The sequence below is a fragment of the Rhinichthys klamathensis genome, unplaced genomic scaffold (genome assembly GCF_029890125.1).
Source record: "Rhinichthys klamathensis goyatoka isolate OS25496 unplaced genomic scaffold, OSU_Roscu_1.1 h1tg000234l_1, whole genome shotgun sequence".
Taxonomy (NCBI): domain Eukaryota; kingdom Metazoa; phylum Chordata; class Actinopteri; order Cypriniformes; family Leuciscidae; genus Rhinichthys; species Rhinichthys klamathensis.
In genome coordinates, this window is record NW_026606757.1 from 405,814 (window position 1) to 431,632 (window position 25,819).

General features: G+C 38.1%; 2 protein-coding genes across 2 annotated transcripts in view; one reads left to right on the forward strand and one right to left on the reverse strand.

The window, feature by feature from the left end:
- The first annotated feature begins 420 nt into the window (after positions 1-420).
- Positions 421-2,698, forward strand: cd180 (CD180 molecule). Its single transcript, XM_056265491.1, has 3 exons — positions 421-536; positions 677-837; positions 937-2,698. Exons 1-3 carry the CDS (start codon positions 435-437, stop codon positions 2,666-2,668), a joined length of 1,995 nt encoding a protein of 664 aa, XP_056121466.1. The 5' UTR covers positions 421-434; the 3' UTR covers positions 2,669-2,698.
- Positions 2,699-6,907: 4,209 nt separating this feature from the next.
- mast4 (microtubule associated serine/threonine kinase family member 4) overlaps positions 6,908-25,819 on the reverse strand; it is a 160,972-nt gene continuing 142,060 nt past the window's right edge. The window contains exons 13-29 of the mRNA XM_056265469.1: positions 24,153-24,220; positions 23,613-23,704; positions 23,149-23,357; positions 22,371-22,509; positions 21,906-22,038; positions 21,387-21,552; positions 17,996-18,097; positions 17,166-17,291; positions 16,605-16,717; positions 15,498-15,619; positions 15,022-15,239; positions 13,785-13,982; positions 12,874-13,100; positions 12,580-12,702; positions 12,337-12,473; positions 11,584-11,768; positions 6,908-11,359 (exon numbers count right to left, since the gene is read on the reverse strand). Coding sequence (XP_056121444.1) covers positions 7,377-11,359; positions 11,584-11,768; positions 12,337-12,473; positions 12,580-12,702; positions 12,874-13,100; positions 13,785-13,982; positions 15,022-15,239; positions 15,498-15,619; positions 16,605-16,717; positions 17,166-17,291; positions 17,996-18,097; positions 21,387-21,552; positions 21,906-22,038; positions 22,371-22,509; positions 23,149-23,357; positions 23,613-23,704; positions 24,153-24,220 — 6,341 coding nt within the window. The 3' untranslated portion in view covers positions 6,908-7,376. The remainder of the gene's footprint in view (positions 11,360-11,583; positions 11,769-12,336; positions 12,474-12,579; positions 12,703-12,873; positions 13,101-13,784; positions 13,983-15,021; positions 15,240-15,497; positions 15,620-16,604; positions 16,718-17,165; positions 17,292-17,995; positions 18,098-21,386; positions 21,553-21,905; positions 22,039-22,370; positions 22,510-23,148; positions 23,358-23,612; positions 23,705-24,152; positions 24,221-25,819) is intronic.

Sequence of the window (25,819 nt, forward strand, 5' to 3'; positions counted from 1 at the left end):
ACTGACTGGCACTACCTGTGTAATCAATTGTTTGAAGAACACACACCTCCCAGCCAAATATAAAGCCACATCTTCTTCTACTTTTATTTTGATCAGGTCATAAATACCACCCACTGGTCTTACTAACATCTATAATTAGACAAGTCCAGCATTAGTAAAACAATTTTTTTTTAAAATACATACTTAAAATGTTATTTTTACCTTTCTGTAAAAACTTTAGTTTGCTTTCTGTACTTCAGCACAGTGAAACTCTGTTTTCATAACCATACAGTAAACCATTGTTGAGATGGGAAGTTATTGTTGAATATAGGAAGTTATTACTGTAGGGAAGTTACCGCTGATTTTTTTTTATATATATACTGTACTTCCTCTATTTTATCTAGGCTATATATTTGACCGAAGAGGAGCTATTGTTCTCTTCTGTCCTGTACACAATGGAGAGGCATTTGGTTTTTTACATGTTATGTTACACTATTCTGTTTCACTTTTTAGCTCATAATGAAGCAACACCGTGGGCTAGCAGACAGTGTCAACAGGTAAATTTATGGTTGTTTAGCTTGCATGGTTTTCTACACAACGGACAAACGTGAAGCATGAATTAATTCTGTTAATGTCAAGTTTTATCTTATCTTATGTCTAACTGTTCAGTGTAACACTTGTATGTTTTTTTTTTTAGATAGCAAACGGCTATGATTGTAGCGGTATGGACCTACAATTAATTCCAGATGAGGTACCAAATTCTGTCCAAATTTTTAAATTTAGCTTCAACTACCTGCCCGCCCTATACAACTCCACTTTTCAGAGGCTAAATAACTTGCATTCATTAGACCTGACAAGGTGAGCAAAGCCAATTTTCTTTTAAGTTGAGTTGTGTAAAAGTGTGTATCAAAGAATCTAATGTTTCTTCTTCTTACACTCAAACCTTATAACTTACAGGTGTAGTATCACTTTCATGTATGAAGACATTTTTAAAAATCAGCCTGACTTGGAAGTCCTAATCCTAATCGGAAACCCACTTGTGTTCATCGCAAGTAGAGCTTTTTTTGGACCACTAGCATTGAAATATCTCAGTCTAGCTCAGTCAAAAATCAAAAGCCTATCAGACATCCCGTCGGATAATCTTGCATATTTGGAGGTTCTGGACCTTGGGGGAAGTGGCATTCACTCATTAGATGGACTAAGCAGTTTCCACTGGCAAAGCGTGAACAGCCTGCAGCTGGATATGAACTCTATTGACCGGATAAGTCTGACTGACCTGCAACCAATCCACAATGTGGTCGGGATGAGCATCAGCTTCAAAGGAAACGATTTTTTTTCTATAGAACCAGGTGCTTTTCAGTCACTGAAATTGAGCAGTCTTGATTTCAGTGGCTGCTTCAGCAAAATGAACTTCTCCTCCCTTCTGAGAGGGCTTGAAGGTATTACAACCAACAGGCTGAAACTGGGATTGTATGAAAGCGATCCAAATGTGTTCATACCATCAGCTGCTCTACAATCTTTTTGCAAGATCCTCGTTACTGACCTAGATTTCCAGCTTCAGCATTTCTTAGACCTAAATAATTCCACGTTTCATTGCCTTGAAGGGCTTAAAAAGCTTGACCTTACCAGAGCCCACCTGGATTCATTGCCCTTTAACATGACTGGCCTGTCCAACTTGTCCCATCTGGTGCTAGATGAGAACAGATTTTCAGATGTCTGCAGCATCAACACCAAAAGCTTTCCCATGCTTACGCACTTGTCAGTGAGCGGGAACTTAAAGCCCCTCGAATTCAGCAATAGATGCTTGGAGAGTCTCAGAGTCCTAGAGGAGCTGGATCTCAGTCATAGTTCAGTAAAACTCAGAGGACCTTGTTGTAACGACCAGCTGTTTGGTCTGAGTGAACTGAAGCTCCTCAATCTCAGCTATAGCTTACCAATGGTGTGGAGTTCGCAGCCTTTCAGTGCGTCTCCACAGCTGGAGCACTTGGACTTCAGCCATTCACTTTACAGTCTGAACGGCAGCTCACCATTCAGCAATCTACAGAGTCTCCGAACTCTAAATCTTTCCTGGTCAAATACAAGTCTGACAAATATGCACATCTTCAATGGATTGAAAACCTTGCAACTCCTCAATTTGAAGGGGAACCCCATTCAAGGAGGGGTTCTTAGCCATGCAGAGCTCTTTAAATACGTCCCTATTTTGGAAACCCTCATTTTATCTTCATGTAAAATAACTGCCTTCGAAGAGAACTTGTTTAAAGGTCTCACCCACCTCAGGCAAGTAGACCTGAGTGAAAATAAGCTTGTAAAACTAAGCACCTCTGGGTTTTACTCCCTGTATTCTATCCAACTTAACTTTGCCAGTAATGCCATTGTGACAGTGGATGTTGGAAGTATTATTAATTTGGGAAAAGGAAGTACTGTCGATCTGAGTTACAATCCCCTAGTATGCAACTGTAGCAACTTTCAGTTCATCAACTGGGTTAAGAAAAACACAGTCAAAGTAAAACACTTAATGGAGACAGTTTGTAATGCTACAGAAACAAGGATTATTGATGCTAAACTTCAATGCGAATTTCCTGTTGGTGTAATTGTATTTGTTATAATTCTAGTCGTGATTATAATTGCATCTGCCGTTTTCTGCCTTGTCAGGAGAATTAGAAGATATCCTAGATACACACAGCTGTAAATTCAGAAGATTTAGTTTGGGCTTCCTCCATATGCAAGCAACCCAGACAGCAACATAGTGTCGGCCCAGATCCAGCCCACATGTGGTATGCGTTGAATCCACATGTACCAGATGTGGCCCGGATATGGGCCGACACTATGTTGCTGTCTGGGATTAATGTTTGCTTTAAGTTGGAGATCAAATATGGCAATCTACAGTATCAAAGCCAATTTTTTTTTTTTTTTTTTTTTTTTATATAACTCAAATTATTATTTTATTATTATTATTATTATTTATTTGTAGGTTCAGAGTTTTAAAAAAAATTCTAGGTCTAAAGTCCCTTTTCAATCACTTTAACTACTTCCTTGATTATTTTGTTTGAGACTTTTAAGCTTGTATTATGTTGCAGGTCAATTTGACCCATTTTAATTTTTGAGTTGTCAGAAATATCGGTTAACCGTTTTTTTTTTTTTTTTTTTTTTGACATTTTGTGATTTTTTTCTCATTTAGGGTCATGTTGAAGGGGTGGATTCTGGAATCCACTGCTGCTTCAATGTATTTCTAATGAGTGATTATAATCAAGGTATTAATCAATATTTTTCCTTCTAAATATCAAATGAGTTGAATGACTTCTCTAGGCTTATGAGATTTTAATTAGTTATAGTTAAGTTACCAGTGTGATTACTGAAATGTTCTTTTCATGTATTCTTTAATGTCTGTACGAAATATCTGAGAGGTGACTGAAGGTCCATGCCAGGAATGCAGTAACAGTGCTTGCTCATTTAGCCCGGCTTCCAGAAATTAATTATGGACTCCGTTAACGTGTCAATACATCCATCTGCTTTTCTAGGGTACCCTGACCGTAATGGTCACATGGGTCATTGAAACCTATAGTTGAGTGACCATTTCTCAGGTAAAGTCTTTACTGCGTTAGACTAAAGTGTCCTCTCCTTGAGAACTGTGTTAGATTAAAGTGTCCTCTCCTTGAGAGAAAGAACGTATTATCTTGATGTTTTGAGAATACTCTCCTGTTTATAGTTAGAGCCTGGCCAAATCTAACCTGTGTGTGTTTTAGTATTCCTGGTTACAGGTTAAGGAACAAGTGGCATTATTGGAGATTGACTGAATTGTTTTCTTCGACTTGTTGGCACACAGCAGATCTGCGACCTGGAAGGTCATGACGTGCCTAAATTCTGGGTCTGCGTGTCAGCCACATAATTGATGGAGATATGCTTCAGTCTATCTGTTTATGTGTGGAAATTTACTATGTTTATCTATTTCTTAGCCAATCAGAATCATTCAACCTGAAGAAAGAACGTAGCTTAGACCTTGGTGAAGGGTATAACTGCTGTGATCTTTGTAACTGTAAACGGGGCGGCCACCAAAAAAATAGACACTTAACAGGATCTAATGATGTACAACACTTATATGTAAGATCAAAATCAACAGAGTATTTTGAGTCTCTTTTGCACTGATAAGAAAAAAAGTGAGCTCGTCGCGCCAGCGCGATAGCCGACCGGTTTTAATACCCGCAATTTCTAGTATTCCATTAGTATTGCATCCTTCTCATGGGCATTTCATCATTTTTGACTTTTCAGTCTGAGTTAAATCTCTTTTTTGGCTTATTTTATCTGTAAATGTAAACTTGCCTAATAATTATGGACACCTGAATATAAGGCGTTTTTCATTTCCAGCCTTCATGTACAATTATACATCACTTGATTAAATACAAAATTAATAGTAGTTAAGATTAATGTGGTTTGGAATTGGTCAAATGTGCCTATATAGAAAAAAAATATGATCAGAAAATCAATGTGCCTAATAATTCTGCACGCAGTGTATATAAAAATGAAAACTGTATTTCTATTGAATCCAATTAGGGTCAATTTGACCCGCTCGAACAAGGCCGTACCCAGAAATCGAACAGTGTATGAGGGTTAAAGAACTTTTAAACCAAAAGAATAATAAAATACAATAAAAAAATAATTTTGACATGCCTTTTTATTTTCAGTATTTTACAACTTTAGAAGTATAAATATTTCTATAGTATACAACATCTATGACATCCATAGAGCTTTCTGTGGGTGATGTACAAAACTCAAAACCACATCTTATTGCACAGATCCTAAAAGACAATGATAAGCAGAGTCATCTACATAAACACTGTTTTCACACATAGAGAGAGGAAAGAAAACTCCAAGAAACAAGCAAGAACATACTGAACTGGAGAGACAACAAACAATTAGGCTACCACACCGACGGTCTTCAACAGCAAGTGTCCGCTAGGAGGAACTCACACACGCACACACACCCACGTCGATCACAGCATAACTGCCTGTGATGTAGCACATTAATTTGGCAAATAACACAAATGTACAAAATATACATCCATGAAGTAGTTGTAAACAAGCATTTAATGTGCTTCTTTAATTATTCAAACATTAATTTTCACGAAAGGAAGGGGGATAAAGAAAATAAATGATATTTGAGAACAGACAATGCATATGTCCTATAAAACATTCACATTTTATCATTATCATTAAAGTTAATATTATGTTATCCTCAAAATCCCAATAAGCGTTGTGTTTTTAATCTTAAGGTGCCTTGTATCTCTTCAGACCTCCTACACTACATTTGTAAAGTCTATGAGGAACAGAAACTTCAGTGTGCTAATATGGTTTAAAATCTCTACAATCAACTTCGAATTGGCTACTTTATTAGATTCTCTTTACATGGTGTATTCTGTTATTAAGGTAATTATGCACATTTGTGTGTCCAGCTCATATATGCTCTGTTTACATAAAACATTAATTGCAAATACTTCAATATCATACTGTAATATAGCCTAGATGTTTCACAATACAAGTATACTAAAATGGACCTAGATATACACTTGCTTTGCTTTAAGTTGGTACGTGAGCTACAGCAGGTTTAAAGTTAAGACCAAATATCAAAAGACACAATGATTCACCCACTCCTCTTTTCTGATGCTAACCTTCAGTGGTCACTATGCAACTGCCTAAAGATCAAATCAAGCGTGACTAATGACAAATATGCTTTTAAATGTTTGGTAATGAAGAAAACATAAAGAGAGCTTTGAAAAGTCTCCAAGGTAAAAGTAAAAGAAATGCACTTATCAGTTCTACTGCACGAGATGTTAATAGCACAAATGCATTTAGTCCCCATTTTTAAGGGTTTTGAATATGTTAGAAACTGATTGGACATTTTACCACAAGCCCTGACATACCACAATGTCATGTTGCTAAAGCACATTTGATTATCCCTGTATAAGCCCTTTTAACCAAACCAGGGGAAGTACATCATGTTCTTGTATGCCAAATGGGAAATGTTAGCCCTAAAAGCTTGACATTTTTCCTTTTTTGAAAAACAGAGTGTATATAATCTACATAGTAGCAAACCTTAATAATGGGGTAATCCTTTAGTTTCTGAAACTTGCCTTTTATATAATGTTCTGCATCTGCCTTGTCCCTTTTTTAACGTAAATGCATGACTTCAAGCGGCATCAAGTACGAACATTAAGAGAACAACTCTGCTGCGTCACTTAAAACACGCATCTGAAAATGCATGTGGTTAACCCCAACATTCCTCAGTGCACTTTGTTTCAGATTGAGACTATGATTATTCTGCTAGTTTAGACTCAATATCAGCGCAATTACTGAGCAGATGACATCACTAGCGACTAACATTGAGTACAGTATACAAACATATAACATAGCAAAATATATACATATAAAACATACAACACTCATTTTCAACTGACCGCTCTGTACAATTAATGCTGCTGTATTTACAATATATTGCATAAAAATTAATTCATAGAAATGCATGGGAAAGGAATGTGAATTTCACCATGACCTGCTAAGAACAGCAAGTCATATTTCCCCAAAAAACTCTAAGGCCCCTTCCACTACGATTCCAGAACCACAAGATGATTCCAATATAAAATAGTTCCAGGTGAGAAGCACAGGACATAGTGCATTCCCTCTGTGCACCACTACCCAAAACAAAACTTTGCTGATAAGGTCAACAAAAAACAAAAAACAAAAAAAAACACACAAACAAAACACAAAACAAAAAAAGTTCAGACAAAATATAGAAAATAAATTGTAGTGATCTGTTCAACTTGCAGAGTTGTAAGCCATATTAATAGCACCATTGCTACATATACTTTCCTAGTGGTTTTTAAATACATCAAAAACCAGTAAAATACATAACGCTAGCTTGAATGAGCGTGAAGCCTTTTTCTTTTTACACAGTCAGTTAACATGCACCTTCAGCTCTAAATTCAAGGTGCTTTTTGTTTGGTATAATTATACTCCATGATTGGCACAGTTAATTTAAGCCTTAAAAAAGGCATCCATACTCCGCCTCCACAGTTATTGCACACGCCACTTGTTACATCACACTGCAACACAACACAATGTCTACTTTTGGCGCTTTTGCAAGATCTAAAACGTGACCACAAATCAGCAGCAAAACATGTCAACATTCAGACTACACTTTTTTTTAGACATAATATTAACAAAGCATTATAGATCACAAAACAAACAAACAAATTAATTTCTCTGGTTTCTCATGAAAACCTAAAGTAACAGCTTTACCGGTCCTCAGATAGGAAGGCTTAAAGATATTACATATAGACAAGAATTAAGTTTACATCCTCGGTTCTTTTAAAATTCAAAACGCTTGGCAACTACAATACAATACATCACTTTTTACAAGTTGAACCACGTGGCGGATCCTTTGTTTGTTTAGAACGGACTGAATCTTTTTCAAGAGTAGTACTATCCTTAGCCAAAGGCATGCCTCTTGATGAGTCTTTACGATTATTTTTGGGTGCGGACAATACATCTTGAGTGGGTTCCTTTCTCTTCTTTTCTACTTGCTCTTTTCGGTTGGATGAAATCTGTTTGTCAGACACCTTTGACTCACTAGTGCCATGTTTAGGGTCAGGACTGGATATAGCAGTTATAGTCTTCCCTATGGGATCACTTGTGCTGGAACCCTTGAGAGACTCTGATCTTGGAACATCAATTCTGGACTTTACTTGTTCCTTTGAGGAAGGTCCAAATGTTTCAACTGCAGCAGTGCTGCCCTTACCAGAAGGAAGGCCACTAGACACATGTATTTTAACAGCGGGTACTGGCAACACTGGCACGGATCCACCTTGAGAACCAGTGCGGGTCTCTTTCTGAGGCTGGGATTTAGGCGTAGACAAGACTGACACTCTTAGATCCTTTGGATTTACTATGTTGTCCTTGACAATGGGCTGTAGCTGTGCTCTGTTTTCCTGCTTTCCCTTATCTTCAACAGCCTTCCCAATAGATTGTGTAACAAGTGGAGAGTCTACTCTGGGCTTGTTTTTGGAACTCAAAGGTGTCTGTTTTAATATAGCACTGCCAGACGGTTGCGTCTGTTTTATTGCAGTCAGTGCTGGACTTGTCTCTGTCGTGGACATGTCCATAACTTGCTTATCAACCTTCTGGGTGTCTATGCCAAGAACACTCTTGAATTTCTGCTTTTCTTCCGTTTTCATTGTGGATTGCACATGCACAGTGTCTTTTTTTGAAGTGTCAGAACTTCTAGTCTTTGGTGGGCTTGCACCTCTGTCCTTTGATGTAATATTCATGTTTACTTGGCTTCTGAAGATGGCTTCTTGCTTTTCACAGTTTTTTGAAACTTCAGCTCCGCCTGAAGAGTTAGGGTTAGGGACACAGGTAATCTTTTCAGTCACACTGCATTTGATGTCCTTTTTAAGGGCTATTTTATCACTCAAGTCCATTTTGTCTCCACATGCTGGCAGGGTTTTACGATCCTTTACCGTAAAATTTAATTGGCTACTTGCCTCCTTCGTATTTACCTTGTCTGCATGTTGATTTTTGTTTAAGGCCAGTTGAGACTGATGGGTTTGCACATTAAATTCTCTGCTACCACTTGACACATCGGAATTTTGTGCTGTGTCTGAGATTTGTTTGGAGAGTTGATCAGAATTACTTGCTGTTTGTCCATTTTTGGCACACGTCTGATCAGACTGTGGAGGTTGGATGGTGGTAGTTTTTACTTCAGCCAACCCAGAAAATTGCGGGGTGGTGATTGCACAGGCCTGGGATTTTGAATCAGTTGCATGCATGGTCTTCAGTGGGGTGGCAATTGTGGACGGAGTGGCTTTTCTTTGAAAGGTAGGCTTGGGAGACAATGAACTTTTAATAATAGGGGCCTCAGGTGTATCTGCTAGTGGTGAGACAGAAGACACATTGGATATTGTGACTGAAGAAGCTAAAGATAGACTCTGAGGGGTAGATACTGTTTCTTTCACACATATCTCGGATTTAGCCTGCCTTGAGTCAGCGGCTGAGGTTGGCGTACAACCAGTTCGGTCTCTGATTGCAGACTCTACGCTTTTGTCTAAACTTTTTACTCTGGTAGATAATTTGCTTTCCTTCAAATCTTGAAGACACTCTGGATTGAGGTCAGCAAAGTCTTTGGTGCTACCAGCCTTATTCTTTCTATCTATTAGAGTCTTGGTTGCAGCCAAGATTGAGCTTGATATCGCAACTGTGTTGTCTGTAACATCTTTCGATGGATGGATCTGTTTTATCACTGAGGTGTATGTTATATTGGCTGGTTTGTCATTATTTATGATATTCTTCTCAGTAGACAATGCTGAACTTGGAAAACTGGTTGGTGTCTCACTCAACCTACTATTATTTTTGCCAGAATGTGCTTCTTGGGTTTGCTGGACAGGGTTGAGTTGGGCAATAACAGCAGAAGACGCTAGGGACTTGTCAGGTTCATTGGCTTTAGTAAGGACTGGTTGCATCTGTTGAGTTTCATTTTGCTTTGGAGAGGTCTCCTCTATATTTTCTATGTCATCTTCCTGGTCTTCATTGCTGACTTCCCTGATGGAGGGCGTTTTCCCACATGCAAAGTGAGCGCTGTGTCGTGCAGCCCTCATCTCCTGAGCTGTCTTTAGCCTACTCTCAGATCTTACACTTGTGTCTATGGACTCTAGTTTACTGTTTGTAATCTGCAACTTCACTCCATCAACTTTATTTCTATCGTGCAGGGCCTCATTACAAGATGGATTTATTCTACAGTCCTTATTGGCAAAGGACTCTTCTTTTGCAATGGTTTTACTGCTCAAATACACATTGTCTTTATGGTTAAGTGTCCCGGGCATCCCTGCCTGTGGACCTTTCTGTTTTTCTGCGGTTTTCTGTTGAATTGGCTGTTTTACACATAGATCCTCTGCTAATAAAGCACTTTCACCATGACTTTCTGCCATTTTGGAAAGACATGTGTCAGTCTTGGATACACGAGGTCCAGATAGCAGACCAATGTCCAAGGTGCCCTCTAGTGGCTTTAAAGAGGAAACAAGCCGTCCCTCCAATTTGTACTCCGAGGAGGTCTTCCTGATAGGGCCATCAGAAGCGATCATCTGAAGTTTTTCTACCGCACTCTCCCCTCTCCCACTAAAATGCTTAGGGGTCAAAGTTTCAGAAGTGCCATGGATGTTACACATGCCCCCTTTAACATGTTCTAAAGCCAACGCAGAATCCAGCTGAAGACTTTTGGACCGAGTGGTGCTGAAATGAATGCTTTCATGAACACCAGAAGATATTCGACACAAGGAGTCCTCCCTCTCCTCAAAGGACTGCCTCTTCCTGGCAAACTCCATGTTAGAGGCTTTGAAATCTAACCTCTCTGGTTTATTACCTTCCTTCATTGACCAAGACATTTGTCGCTCTGACTGACATGGTGACCTCATATTCTCACTTAAAAGTGATACACAGTCCCCACTGGTGACAGACTCTGCTATGCTCTCACAGACTCTTGGGTTTAGTTTTTTGTAGAGAACATCCTTTAAAGTAGCATTTGTAGACTTGTCCAAGCATCCAGATTCGGAAACCTGGGTTCTCGCACTGGGACGTGTTAGGACACCCCAGTCCTTTTCTTCAGCAGCAGCACCTTCCACATCTTGTATGATGTCTTGTTTTTGAGTAGACTCCCGTCTCTCAGCCCAGTCCTGCCTCTTTACCACCACTTTGGCCTTCAGCTTCTCCCTATCTAGCTCCTCTACTGACTCCTGTCGGCCAACTTTACGAGTGACAGCCCGCTTTAGGCAACCCTGCTCAGCAGGTCTCACCCGAGTAATGGTGGGTGGCTCACAAGAAGTACTGTCCTCTATGCATGGTGGGGTATACTCCCCTCTAGAGGAGGCCTCCCCTTGAGACTCCTCTTGGGTGACCTCCAAACTGTGCTTTCGGGTGCATAAATGTTTTTTGTCACCAGCATAAGAAGGGGAGAGCTTCTCCTCGGATTGGACTCGCTTCAGGAGTGGAGACCGAGGAGGCTCTGCGCTTTTCGGTCGTACCATATGGCGTACAATAGTGGGGGGTGAGTGCATTTTGGTAGGGAAGGCCTGAGAAGATTTGGAGCTTCCCACAGTGTGAGTCAGCAAGGGAGATGGGGACCGCTGAGGAGAGGTTGGCTGAGGCTGAGGGGTAGGGGAGGGTGTGCGAGCTAATGGTGAGAGGGGAATGCTCCCTGCTGATTTACGTCGGCCCTGACGGAGCCGTCCAGGTAGTTTGGGACCCAGGCCATGCAGAGTGCTGGGTCGGATGTGGCCAGAGCCTGCAGGTGAGTTAGGTGCACTGGAACTGGGGGAGCTACTCTGTGATGAAGTTCCACCTATAACAAAGAGTGGAAAGCTAACATATAAAGATAATACACAGTGCCAACATTCTTTTTTTTAAATGACTTTTAATCCCAATATAATTCCACACTGAACTTAACAGTAAATGCAGAGCACTAAAGCAGCAAATACCTCCCTTGATGTGATATGAAACATAATATTAAAATTCTGTAAAAGTTATTTTTACAGAAAAACTGTCTAGGCAATGCAAGACACAAACCTGACTGGCTGAAGTCAGGTGTTGCACGAAAGGCAGCTGTTGGGGAGCGTGGTGAGAGGCTGTGTGTGGGAGATCCAGGCAGACTCTCTCCTGAAGACAGAGAGCGGTTCAGCGAGGAGAAACTGCGACTGGTGTGTAAAAGTGGAGAGGGCTGCATGGCAAAGCGTTTGAATACAGAACGCCGCCTGGAGAGGAAAAAAGCTTGACTGAAAAAACAATTGGAATATTCAGAATGACATTTTGCAGTATACAATATGTATACATTTGCAAGAATGTACAGTATATATTGAAAGCACACTCAATGGAATACTATATCTCATAATGCAATGGACTAAGAAATATCAAAAGTTATTTAATTTTTTATTTTTACAAAAAAAAAATCCAAATAACAATTTCGTTGCAAGAAGAATGATACAGAATTACACTTGCCAATACTAAGGTCATTTGACAATATATTTTTTAACATAACATTTGAAAAACAACTGAAATGGTTATAATTACATATTGCCTACGGTTTAAAAAAACATCAAAACTATTGCATTGTATGCAGTAGCTAGTAAGTACACTAGTTTTCCATTCTAAGCAGTCAATGAGTGTACATTACAAAAAAATTGCAACAACAGCTCCATCTATTGGCAGCGGGGGGATCTTGCTACTGGTGTGTAGGTAGCTTATCCAAATTTATGTGATTATGTAAACAGACAATTGTAAAACCTAAAATAGATGAGAATATTGATATTCCTGTTTTCCTACCTTTCTTGGGTTTTCTCTTTCTTGGGTTTCTTGGTTCTTCTCACCATTTTGCTTCTGTAACTATTTCTTCGAGCTGGACCAGTTTTGATAGAAGTGTTTTCAAAAGGGGTCGTGGATATAGCTACTTTACTTCCACTCTACAAAACAAAATGTAAGTGTCACTTACAGAAATACTGTTACACAAAGTGAAAAAATAACCAGTGAAAATAGTGTTGTGGTTGTAACATCAATTGGTTTTTGCACCTTCAGCAGTAGTTCCACCACCTCAGTGTGAAGCAGCCCGTGAACTGTTTCTCCATTCACATGAGTGATCAGGTCTCCAGCCTTAAGACCAGCCATGTGAGCAGGACCACCATCCTCTAAATTCTATTCCCCCCAAAAAAAGAAAAAAAGTCTTAATTATGTGTAATGCAGTAAAATGAGAAATGAAAAACCTTTGCCATGTTAATTTCTTTTTGCCCTAACAAGCCACAACCTCAAGTAAGAATACATGTTGTCAGCTGTTTGGTTTTTTATTGAGATGCCGCCCACACTTACCCAGACCATGTGATAAACCGTATAAACATCACTGTCACAGGCGTAGACCCGAATCGCTCGCAGAGTGAAGCCAAACTTCTTCCCTGAGCTGTGGATGATGATTGGCTGACGACTGCTGACACTGCTAAGTGGAGAATCTCGGCTGGGGGAGGAGTCTCTAGAGGATGGGTCTGATGACAGTGAGTATGGAGAAATGGGGCTTGCTAATGGTGACACACCAAAAACATCTGGGGGAACAAGAGAGGCCAAATCATACATTAATAACTCAATAAATAAACTGGCACTGTGTATAAACAAGTAACCACCTTTCTTTTATTGAAGACTGAACAGTGGACTTGTTAAGTTAACTTTACTATACATTAGCATAAAGTGCAGCACATAGATGAAATTTATTTCATTCAATAAGATATAAAGGTTAACCTACACTATTGGTAAGATTTTATTCAATAATTTTGAAAGAAGTCTCTTATTCTCACCAAGGCTGCATTTATTCGATCAAAAATAAAGTAAAAACAATAATTTTGCGAAATATTTTTTCAATTTAAAATTACTAAAATGTAATTTACTCTTGTGATGGCAACACTGAACGTTAGAGAGTGGCCTTTTATTGTGGCCAGGATAAGGCACACCTGTGCAATAATCTTGCATAATCAGCATCTTGATATACCACACCTGTGAGGTGGGTGGATTATCTCGGCAAAGGAGAAGTGCTCACTAACACAGATTTGGACAGATTTGTGTACAATATTTGAGAGAAATAGGCCTTTTGTGTCCAGTACATAGAAAAAGTCTTAGATCTTTGAGTTCAGCTCATGAAAAATGGGGGTAAAAACAAGTGTGTTGCGTTTATAATTTTGTTCAGTGTACACATCAACACAACACATGTTCTTCCAGCATGCACATACACTCACCTCCAGGGATCATGAGTGACAGGGCACTGGTAGATACTGATTTTGGCACTTTGCTGACTGCAAACGGTTTGTCCGCTGTCTCAGGTTTGGAAGCAGTCAGGAAGGAGCCTGTGTCTGAGGAGGGCTTACAGGAGCTGTCCAGACTCTCCCCTCCACCTCCCTGTGACGGCATCTGATCCAGGTGCTCGGAGAAACTGCCTACTCAAAAAAATAAAAGGTTAAGTAGAAAAAATATACTAAACAGACCAGACTCTATTTCCAGAGCATTCCCACTAATTTTGCAGAATTTGTTAATCTGATCTCAAATTCATTTACACAACAATGGCGTTTTGGGGTCCTGAAGATGCAAACTTTTGAAACCGGTACAGTTATTGTCTGCATATAAACTACAAAAAAAATTATGTCATGCACATGCGTATTACGTGTTCAGTCTATAGGCGCGTAGTGCTTAAATTGACAGCCAACTACTGGGCAGGCAGAATAATACAGCGTATTGAATTGTTTTCATGGATCCGTCTGAATCGGGATCGTTTTTAAAAACGTTGTGGTCTGTACATGAAAAATGCTGTTTTTAGTACATCATTGTTGTGAAACAGGGCCCTAAGTGTAGTAATTATAATACAATTTACTTATTATTTCCCTTTGAATATTTTTTACACGTTCCTTTGACCTAATCAAAACCCAGTAGATATTATTGAAGCTATCAATTTGATCACAAACAAATCACATTGTTTCAGGTCAACTGGGGGTCAATTGCGGCATATCAAAAACTCAATGTAATTTAAAAAACAAAAAAATCCACATAAAATACAGTCTCTTGAGACCCCAGACTAAATTTAATATTTGGTAACACTTCCTTTTGATGGTCCATTTAGACATTCTACTAAGTAACTTTGCAACTGCATGTCAACTACCAGTCATTAGAGTATTAGTAGGCTGTCTACTTAATATCTGCAAAAACTTTATTTTGATAGTCCCACAACAGACATTCTACTGACTTTACCTAACTTTGTGAGTACATGCCAACTTATTCTACTAACCTGAACTCTAACACCTAACAGTCTACTATAGTCTGCTATACTCTAATGAGTGTTAATTGACATGTATTTGCAAAGTTACTTATAGTCAGTAGAATGTCTAAAGTGGACCATTTAAATAAAGTGCAACAACATTTTTTTGTGCAGCAAGTTTGATGCATACAGTATACAGCCCCATCTCCCATAAATCCCCCCTGTACCTGAGAGGGTGGAGTTACTGATGGTGCTACAGGGTGTGGTGGGATCAGGCTCATCCTGAGGCAACTCCCCAATACTGAAGGTCACTTTACTGGGGTCTTCCAGAGACAGGGAGCCCTCACCATCCTCCACTTCTGCTGAGATGGCAAACTTAGGGAGAAGACCAGAGCATCTGCTCAAGCTGGTGCTCTCAGTGTCAGAAGAATGAGAGAGAGAGGGGCTGGAGAAGAAAAACAAGAAAAACCTAAATGATCCACCTGGAAAAATCACATTCTACAAACTTATGGTGGTTTCAAGAACATGGTAGCTGGTTTGTTGCATATTAAATGTTAATGTCAAAATAAAATATTGCATAGTTTATAAAAATATAATATAAACTATGCATATATTCTATGATGAGGATGAGGTCTTAATTTCAGATTTTTCACATTGAGTAAGGTCTGAGCCTTTTTATGGAAAGGGTTTGTGGGTAACATACATCTCAGTGAAGTCTGGAGTCCAGCTCAGTGAGTCAACAGTGAGAGGACTGTCTGTTGTCTTCTCTGTCTGTTCTCCTTTCTCCTCCAGCTGTCCTCGAGACAGATCCAGACTACTATACACCTACCACACACACAACACACAAACAAACAGCATATATAAGCACCAATAGACTCCATTAGATCTCTGAGTAAACATAGGCATGAGACAATAATACTAAATCCTGAAGCACATTAATTTAAATGTAACTTGAAATGTTCCTGTTGGTTTCTAGGTTACTGCTAGGTTGTTCCTAGGGTGTTCTGGGTCATTGCTAGATGGATTACTTTCACAAGCCACATTGGTGGCTAATTCATACGAATTTGTACAATCTAGTTTTGTCCGATCTTCTCACACCCGACTGAGGGTTATGCTTCGTGCTTACTTTTGCATACAAATCACATTGTACAAATTTAGTACACAACAGTCAATTCATAAAATGGCAATCACCAATCACCCCTAATTATCAGAAGCCTGAAATGCATGACAAAGTATGTTCTTTAAAATTTAAATAAAATTTTACATTTCAAAACCATCTCACTATTTAAAATCTGTCTAATACAGTGGTTCTTAACGAGGGGGCCGGGACCCACTAGGGGGCCTAAACCTCAGAGGGAGGATGAATTAAAATTATTCAAAATATATATATATTAATACGATATAAATAATATAACCAACCACTGGTCTAACACTATAAAACACAGCCTTCACCAGATATCTTCACTGCAAGCATGATAGATTCTGGAAGCAACTCATACTGCAATGCACCAAAGCCCTGCATGCCCGAGAACAAGAATGTGCATGAGTATTTGTTGTGTGTGATATTGTTCCCTGACCTACAAAAATATATCCCTATATCAAATGCAAATATATGTAAATCTATGAGCTGAGCTTTATCCCAGAGACAGTGTTTGCCACATCGTTAGACGTCTTTATTAAAACTTGCAAAATGCAAACACATAATGCATCCACCGAACAGGACTCTTCTCAGCTGAATCCTTCACTGCATGAATTAAACAAGTGTATGTGAGGAAAGAGAGAGAGAGAGAGAGGGAGAGAGAGAACTCACTTTGGAGAATCGGTGCGAAGATGAGGAAAACTGCCGCAGTTCCACATTGAAATCTTCGTCATTGGTATCGTCCTCCTCCTCAGTTTCTAAGTGATGGTACCTATCAGATCGTGCTGCGATTGAAAAAAATATATATGTCACATTGGGCTGTGATGTTAGGATGCTCTCATGCCAGTTATTTTAAGACATTATTCTACATTTTAAAGTGAAGTTCACTGAAAAATGAACATTCTGTCATCAAGCATTGTCATGAATAATACAATACACAAAACAACTTCTGAAGGAGAAGAAACAGCATGTTTACCTAAATCTATATTTATTTCATAACATGCAAACAATTTGACAATGAAGAGTCCCAAAGCACTAAGCTAGAGCAAATTATTGAAATTTCTCCAAACAAATGACCACGAATCATATCATCAACCAACTGTGCTTTACTAATATGTGAGCAATCTATCAGTTTGGGAACATCTGATCCTCTCTTAAGACATAAAAAACAGACACCCTGCTCTGCCTGCATGGACCATGAAGGACAATGACTTCACTCCTGCTGTCACTCACTGTCAAAGTAGCTAGTGTCATCCTCAGACTCCAGCTGGGGGATGAACTCTGCCTTCTGCCTCAGCAGGCTGTTCCAGTCCAGACTGTGAAAGAACTGGTGGTGCTTGACCTCATACGCCCCACCTGCTTAAAGATATACATCCAATCAAATTGAAGAAAAACTTAACATGAACGATGAAGCAACAGCCAATACATTCTATTACTACAGTATGTCTACTTTGGGTATTACATTTAAAAAAAAATAATAATAATTAGTTGTGATTTTGTTGCATTTCACAGCTACAGTTTCACTTCCAGTGATGCCAGAAACATGCCACTGGAATCTTTTTGTGTCACCAGAAATTTTTATGTGCACAAAATTGTCTAAACTCTCACTGATAAAGCGTTATTGCGGTGTGCGCTTTTAGCATTTTTTAGATGACATATGGAAAAAATGAAATGTACTTGAAGGTCAATTAAAACTGCTGGATTTAGCTTTTTTATATGGGTGGGTGCATATAAGCAATATCAAAGAGATTATGGATTATGCCTGTGACTGAACTGTAAGTGAAACGACAAATATAATGAATATAATATAATGGCCAAATGGCATATATTATTAAGGGACAAACAAGAAATAATTATATGTAAATTCAAATTGTGTTTCTTTATTAATTTTGTTTTGGAATATTCATTTATTTTGAATGTTTTTACATGGCATTTAACCATGCAACACAAAAATATCTAAAATACCTTAATGGCCAATTAGACATATTATTTACTTGCCAAAAGCAATTTTTACTCACTTTTGGTGCTTGGCAAGTATTGTTGCAAGTATTTTGTACCCTTACCAGTGCCGAGGCGCTCCAGAGGGTTCTGTCTGAGCAGTAGGGTGATCAGCTCCTGAGAATCAGCTGGTGGAGCTTCCTCTCCCTCCGGCCAGTTTATTTCATCTAAGACAAGAAGCAAACAGTTTCATCCTCATTGACTAAATGGAACAAAACCAAAAAAATCATTACTTTTCATTCAACATGAAAGCTCATCTCTGTTTTTATGGGACTCCACTGCTACACAGAACCTTTCACTCATGCACAGCACCAGACTAATGAATACAGAGAATATATTTACATCTGAATGAAACGCGATTATTAAAATGCATAAAAATGCCTACTAAATATAAACAGGCATACATAAAACATCCTAATATTCACTTTAACATGCATCAATTCTAGGAAAGTGCATGAATTTCCAGTATTCATTAGTTATCTGGCATTTTACACTAATCAAAGACCAGGCCCTTGACACAATTGTAATCAACCAAGTTAAAAAAGAAAAAAGAAAAGAAAACTGAGCTTAAAGGCCAGGGGGGTGATATAAATGAAGAGCTGTACTTTGTTTATTTTCCAACTGTCTCTACAGCAACATGTGCCTCACTTTTGAATCACATTAAGAAGCATTAATATGCATCCAAGCCCAGAGCAACAGCAGCTAGCTGTGCTCATTAATTAAGCCTCACACCCACGGTAACCCTTATAACAAAAAACTAACACTAATGGTACGGATGGTATCAGAAACATATGGTGGTTGTTTCAAGATATTTGGCTTAAATGGATAATGAAAGAATCCACATAAACATTTTGGCAGTTTACATTTTTAAGTCCAAATTAAGGACAGAGCAAATATACTGGATTGGAACAAATCTTATGGTTACAAATGATTGAAAGTGTATTATAACAATATATTCTTCAAATGGCTTTTTCATACAGATAATATCTTCATAAATCTCTTGGAAACAAAACATTATATAAACCTATACACTACCAGTCAAAAGTTTGGAATTAAGATTTTTGGTAACACAACTTTAATGGTCCACTATAGATTTTACTGACTATAAGTAACTTTGCAATTACAAGTCAACTAACTATCATTAGGGTATTAGTAGACTGTCTGCTTAATATTTGCTAACACTTTATGTTGATGGTCCCCCAACAGATATTCTCCTGTAACATTCTACTAACCCGAACGCTAACACCTAACCCTAACCTAACCCAACAGTCTACTACAGTCTATTAATTCTTTAATGAGATTTAGTTGACATGCATTTGCAAAGTTACTTATAGTTAGTAGAGTGTCTAAAGTGGACCATCAAAATAAAGTGTAACCAGATTTTTTTAATGTTTTTGAAAGAAGTATATTATGCTCACCTAGGCTGCATTTATGGCTGCATTTATTTGATAAAAAAATACAGCAAAAATAAAAAAAATTCTGAAACATTATTACATTTTAAAATAACTGTTTTCTAATTTAATATATATTAAAATGTAATTAATTCATGTGATGGTATTAATATGGATAGCCATTACTCTAGTCTTCAGTGTCACATGATCCTTCAGAAATCATTCTAAAATGCTAATTAGATCTCACTGACATCAAAAAGTACATTATATATTGTACTTCTATAGTATACCATAAACCTTATTAAAACAATACTCATCTACCACTATTAGGTACACCTGTTCAACTTCCTGTTAACGCAATCACATGGAAGCAACTCAATGCAGACCTGTTCAAGACGAACTGCTGAAGTTCAAACTGAGCATCAGAATGGACAAGAAAGGTGATTTAAGTGCCTCTGAAGGTGGCATGGTTGTAAGTGCCAGAAGGGCTGGTCTGAGTATTTCAGAAACTGGTGATCTACTGGGATTTTCATGCACAACGATCTCTAGGGTTCACAGAGAATGGTCAGAAAAAGAAAATATCCAGTGAGGGCAATTCTGTGGCTGAAAATGCCTTGTTGATGCCAGAGGTCAGAGGAGAATGGCCAGACTGGTTCGAGCTGATAGAAAGGCAACAGTAACTGAAATAATCACTTGTTACAACCAAGGTCTGCAGAAGAGCATCTCTGAACGCACAATACGTCGAACCTTGAAGCAGATGGGCTAAAGCAGCAGAAGACATACTGGGTTCCACCGGGAACAGCAAACTAAGGTTACAATTCGCATGGGCTCACCAAAATTGGACAATATAAGACTGTAAAAATGTTGCCTGGTCTGATGAGTCTCAATTCCTGTGATATTCAGATGTTAAGGTCAGAATTTGGTGTAAACAATATGAAAGCATGGATCCATCCTGCCTCGTATCAGCGGTTCAGGCTGCTGGTGGTGGTGTAATGGTGTAGGGAACTTTTTTTTTTTGGCACACTTTGGGCCCCTTAGTACCAATTGAGCATCATTTAAAACCCACAGGCTACCTGAGTATTGTTGCTGACCATGTCCATCTCTTTATGACCACAATCTTCTAATGGCTTTTTTCGACAGGAAAACATGTCATGTCACAAGGCTCAAATAATCTCAAACTGGTTTCTTGAAAATGACAAGGAGTTCACTATACTCAAATGGCCTTCACAGTCACATATCTTAATCCAATAGAGCGCTTTTGGGATGTGGTGGAATGGGAGATTCAAATCATGGATGTGCAGATGACAAATCTGCAGCAACTGTGTGATGCTATCATGTCAATATGGACCAACATCTCTGAGGAATGTTTCCAGCACCTCGTTGAATCTATACCATGAAGAATTAAGGCAGTTCTGAAGGCAAAAGAGGGTCCAACCCAATAACAGTAAGGTGTACCTAATAAAGTGGCCGGTGAGTGTATGTATTGAACTATAATGTTAAGGGTTTGTTTTTTGGATGAGGGTGAATTGGAAAAACATTTTTGGCAGAGTCCTGAGGATGTTATTTTGATATTTCAAACTATACTGTATGTAACTATGCTAAAACAAGTGGCTGTGTTCTATTATTGCGGTCTGTAGGACAGGGCTGTTGTTTCAACAAACAAACATTCAACAAACATTGTTGTTTAAGTCTAAAATATTTATTTTGTATCATGGTACACTTAATTTATGTGGCAATGTTAAATACTGAATTGCAGCTTAAATTATCATTTTATTCGAAAACTCACAATTTGCTTCTTTTTATATAAAATAGAATCAAATGTGGTTTAATTTGCATAAGACCGCAATGAACAAATCCAGAGAGATCCAGGTTTACAGAATGACAGGTGGAGGATAAGAACAGGAGACTGTCATGTCTGCGGGGTCTTTTGCTGATCCTATGAGATACTGATTTAGCATTAATGAGAAGCAAAATTGAGACAACGCAACACAACCTGCACCTGCTAAAGCTCTTGCTGCATGAAGCTAGAATGTATTGCATAACAGGAATTCAGAATGTGACTGACCGCTGATGACCTGGCCGAACAGCTCTTCTGGAGTGTCTCCAAAGAATGGTACACAGCCCACCAGAAACTCATAAAGGATGATGCCCATTGCCCACCAATCCACAGGCTTCCCATAGCCTTGCCTCAGGATCACTTCTGGAGCAATGTATTCAGGAGTCCCACACACCTATAGAGAGAAATGTTTGCAGATGTTACAACCCAGAGAAAACTTGCATAAACTGCTTAGACTAATCTTACAAGTAAGTCATCTATTTTTTTACTTTAAGATTGGTCATAGCTTTTTAATCATTTACACAAAAATGTAGACCAGTCTCACATTTCAGATTTGAATTGAATTGATTTGAATTGAACACCTTGGTTAACTGCTAGTTGGTCAGACTAAAGACACAGTGGCTGTGTTAATGCAACTGGTCCCAAATCTTTAGAGCAGATATCAATCATAAAGGTTATGACAATGACTATGCGATTTCAAATGAAATATCAAGTCCTCAGGACTTCCATAGAGAACTGGATCTGTACCTGTTTATCAGAGAACTCTCTAGCATCCTTCTCGATGTGACCCTCATAGAGGTTAGTGGTCATGTTCATCAGACCAACTTTCGATAGGCCAAAGTCTGTCAGCTTGATGTGTCCCATTGAAGTGACCAACAAACTGTCGTAATGTTATAACACGGGAGACAATACAACAAATAATTAGTAATGTATTAGCATTATCAGAGCAAAACCCTGCTGGAAAAAAACCTGTTCATATCAGCTTAGGATGCCAAGAACTTGATAGCTGATTTGTTGCCAGTCCAATGTGGCCTACATGCTCTAACTAGCTTAAAGATGGTTTTCCAGTTTGAAACCAGGTCCACTGGCTGCTTGTACCAGCTAACAGGATCTGACCAACTCAAAAGTACTTTAAATCAGCTACCGGATTCTGGTTTTAGTTGGGGTTTTTTTAGCAGGGAATGGTGCATGTTACATTTTTGAGCAGCTCACTTGTCTGGTTTGAGATCTCGATGGACGATTCCATAGTTGTGAAGATATTCCAGGGCTAACACAGTCTCAGCAAAGTACATTCTGGCCATGTCCACAGGGAGAGGACCCATATTCTTAAGCAATGTAGCACAATCCCCTCCTGTCGGGATAGGAAATGTACAAATGAATGCTGCAAAGAACTCTGGCTTGGCTCCTTCAAACTGTGTACATTTTATATCAACGTGAGTGCTAATGGTATTTTGCATAGAGCACATGTTGCATAAATATATTACATATGTTTGCTTATTTGAAAGTCAAATTTATTTGTTGGTTCATGGGAAAGCACTTTGTACAAAACACTTTTTATTTTACTTCCCAAATTTTTTTTTTTTTTATTGATAATGCTTTTATACAAAGGAATGCTACTTATTGAATTAACTATAATGCTGAAGTTACTTTTTTGAAAAAAACAATGAAAAAGAAAAGTTAATTACTTTTCTATTAAATTTATTTATATCATTGTGTGTAAATACTTTAACAAATGAGATTATAGAAATGTCAGGCTGGTCTAAGACGTAGCAGGTGGTTCCCAAATGTTAAATATAGTTCCATTACTATTACCAGGTCATTTTATTTATTGGTGCCTGGTCACCCTGCATCCCGGTTAACATGTTCCGCTCACAAAACATAACCATGTAATGTACTTTTTAACTTTTATTAGGAGTAACAGAATAATGAAACTATTTTCAAAAGTAACAATCTCCAGCACTGCAAATGATGTGCATGTGTTACAGCTTACCTTCAACATACTCCATAACCATGCATAGATGTCTGCGTGTCTCAAAGGAGCAGTACATGCTGACCACAAAAGGGTTTTCAGCAAAAGTCAGGATGTCTCTCTCCACAAAGGCCTGCTGGATCTGGTTCCTGAGCATCAGGTTCTGCTTGTTGATCTTCTTCATGGCAAAGCGTTGTTTTGTCTCTTTGTGTCTCACTAAATACACCGCACTGTGAAGAAAAAAACAACATTATTGGATTAAATTAGCAGGCATGTGTATGACAATTTAACAGGCATGTGTATGACAATTTAACACACAGTAACAAGCATAACAGAGAAAACTAATTTAAAGGACTATGCTTTGAAAGGATTATTATGAATTTGCATACTGTGCTGTACTGCAAATCATTTTTAAAAAATAGGATGTGAAACAATATGTAGTATACAGTGCTAAACATTTAACCTAATAATTCGCTGTCACTTACCCATAAGCCCCATTACTGATCAGTTTGATCATCTCAAAGTCGAGCTCACAGGGTTTGCGCCGGGACCGTAGTGCTGCGCTCAAACTGTGGGACTAGATATATATGTGTTATGTAGACTTTTGATAGCAAATGAATCAGAATTCTCAAACTGTAAAAATAGTTGTATATTTCTTCCTTCCATTTGATTGTATTCTAGAAAATGAGGTAACGCTTTATTTTACAGTGTCCTTGTTACACGTTACATGTAGTTAACGTAGTAATAACTATAAATTACATATATAATTACAAGCAAACCAAACAAAAAACTAAACCTAAATCCTAACCCTATAGTAAGTACATGCAGTTAATTAATATTACTCAGTACTTAAAATGTATAAATTACGCTGTAACAAGGACACCTTGAAGTGTAACCAATTTCTCTTACAGTATATCATAGTTGGTTATCTGTTTTATATTCAATGAATTTCTTAATAACAATTATCATTACAGTAGTTGACTAGTTTGCTGTCTTGGGTAATGTGTTTAGATAAAAGTACTTACACTGACAGACTCGTCCGTCTCAGGGGTTTCTGCAATCCCACTGTCGTAGCTAGTTAACTGGGCAATTTCTGAAAGACAATGACAAATAATTAGATGCTGGACTAATTTTAAGAAGTGGTTCTCAACCTTTTTCACCCCAAGGCCCCCCTCCTCTCCAAATCGATATTACAAAAAGGTGCTTCAGGGGTCAATATATTATTATTATTATTATTATTAAATCATTGAACAAAATATTTTGACAACAGTAGAGCTGATTCAAGAAAGCTTTTTTTTCACTGTATATATTTGTGAGACAGTCTTCTGTGCAAAATGTTTTTCCATTATTTCAAGGACAACATTAGTGCATAATTTAGCGGGAACATTTCTGACCCCGAATGACTAAAAAGAAAGTCAAAACAAAAGTCACTTTTTCCAAAAGAGTAACTTGGTAGAGCTGACTGCTGAGGTTTGTAAATGAAATGAGTTAAATGGTGTGGAAATCAACAATCAAATCTACACACATCATGAAACATTTACGCTAAAAAACTGCCACTCTAAACAAATCCCAGTGATGCAGTTCTCAGGAGTCTACAAAAGTAACCGATGAACAGCAGGAGGTAATGAACTGGAGGGTCGTTCATCTGTCTCTAAAGAGAACTAAGCCCATCAGAAAGCCCTAACAACAGCTGCCTATCTCCATTTCCAACCATCACACTAAATGATTTGGATGTTCTCAGAGGATTAGAAAGCCTTGGAGGGCTTTGTAACCAACACTGCTTTGGCAGAGTTGGCAAGACAGAGGCATCAAGGTCTATGGGCATATGCTGTTCTCATTAACAATAATGATAGTCTTGAGTACAAATTCAGAGATTTGTGACAGAATGTTGTGTCCGTAAAAGGCTTTCAGCTAACATTACAAGAAATAAAACCCAAAAGAAAGGATACAAATCATATTTTCTGCACGTAGGCTCCTGACGTTGAACATATAAAATGCATAGATACAGAACTTAAGATTGTGAGCTGTAAAAGTAAAACCTTTAAAGCCTCATGGTGTGACCTGGTGTGAAGTTCGAGGGCAAATAAATGTGAAATGAATGAGATCACAATAAACTGGTGTACAACAAATCAGTAGCCCTTTTGAACAATTGTGCTGCAGTGAAAAGTGTAATATAACACCAAAGTAGTAGAAAATGTGTGCACAATTTTTATTTGTCCAAAAGTAAGTGCATAAAATGTATTTATCCTGATTTATGACTTTTCATGATTTATTTTACAACACCAGACCATAAAAAGCAGAATGCAGGTCTCAATCCAATTGAGAATTTACTAGTGGACCTGAAAATGATTTCTATTCTATTGAATGCTGATTAGAAGGGGTAAATATTTAGGCAAATGATTATTTTGTATTTAATAATTAATAAATTGACCAATTTGTAGATTTTGTTTCATTTTGTCATGAAACAATATTTTCTGTTGATCAGTGAAGAAAAAAAAAAGACAAATTATATCATCTGTGGTTCAATGTTGTTAAACAATAAAACATGAAAAATCCAAACAGAGTGAAAATCTTATCTTATTAAAAGTTTTGATGCAAACAGGAAAATTCAGCAACTAGTTCTTAAAGGTGCAATGTGTACAAATTTTGAGTATCTATTAACAGAAATGCAATATGACATCCATAACTATGT

Coding starts and splice junctions, on each gene's coding strand:
- cd180 (XM_056265491.1), top strand. CDS start 435: ATGGAGAGGCATTTGGTTTTTTACATGTTATGTTACACTATTCTGTTT. Junction 537..676: donor CTAGCAGACAGTGTCAACAG/GTAAATTTATGG, acceptor TTTTTTTTTTAG/ATAGCAAACGGCTATGATTG. Junction 838..936: donor CATTCATTAGACCTGACAAG/GTGAGCAAAGCC, acceptor TATAACTTACAG/GTGTAGTATCACTTTCATGT.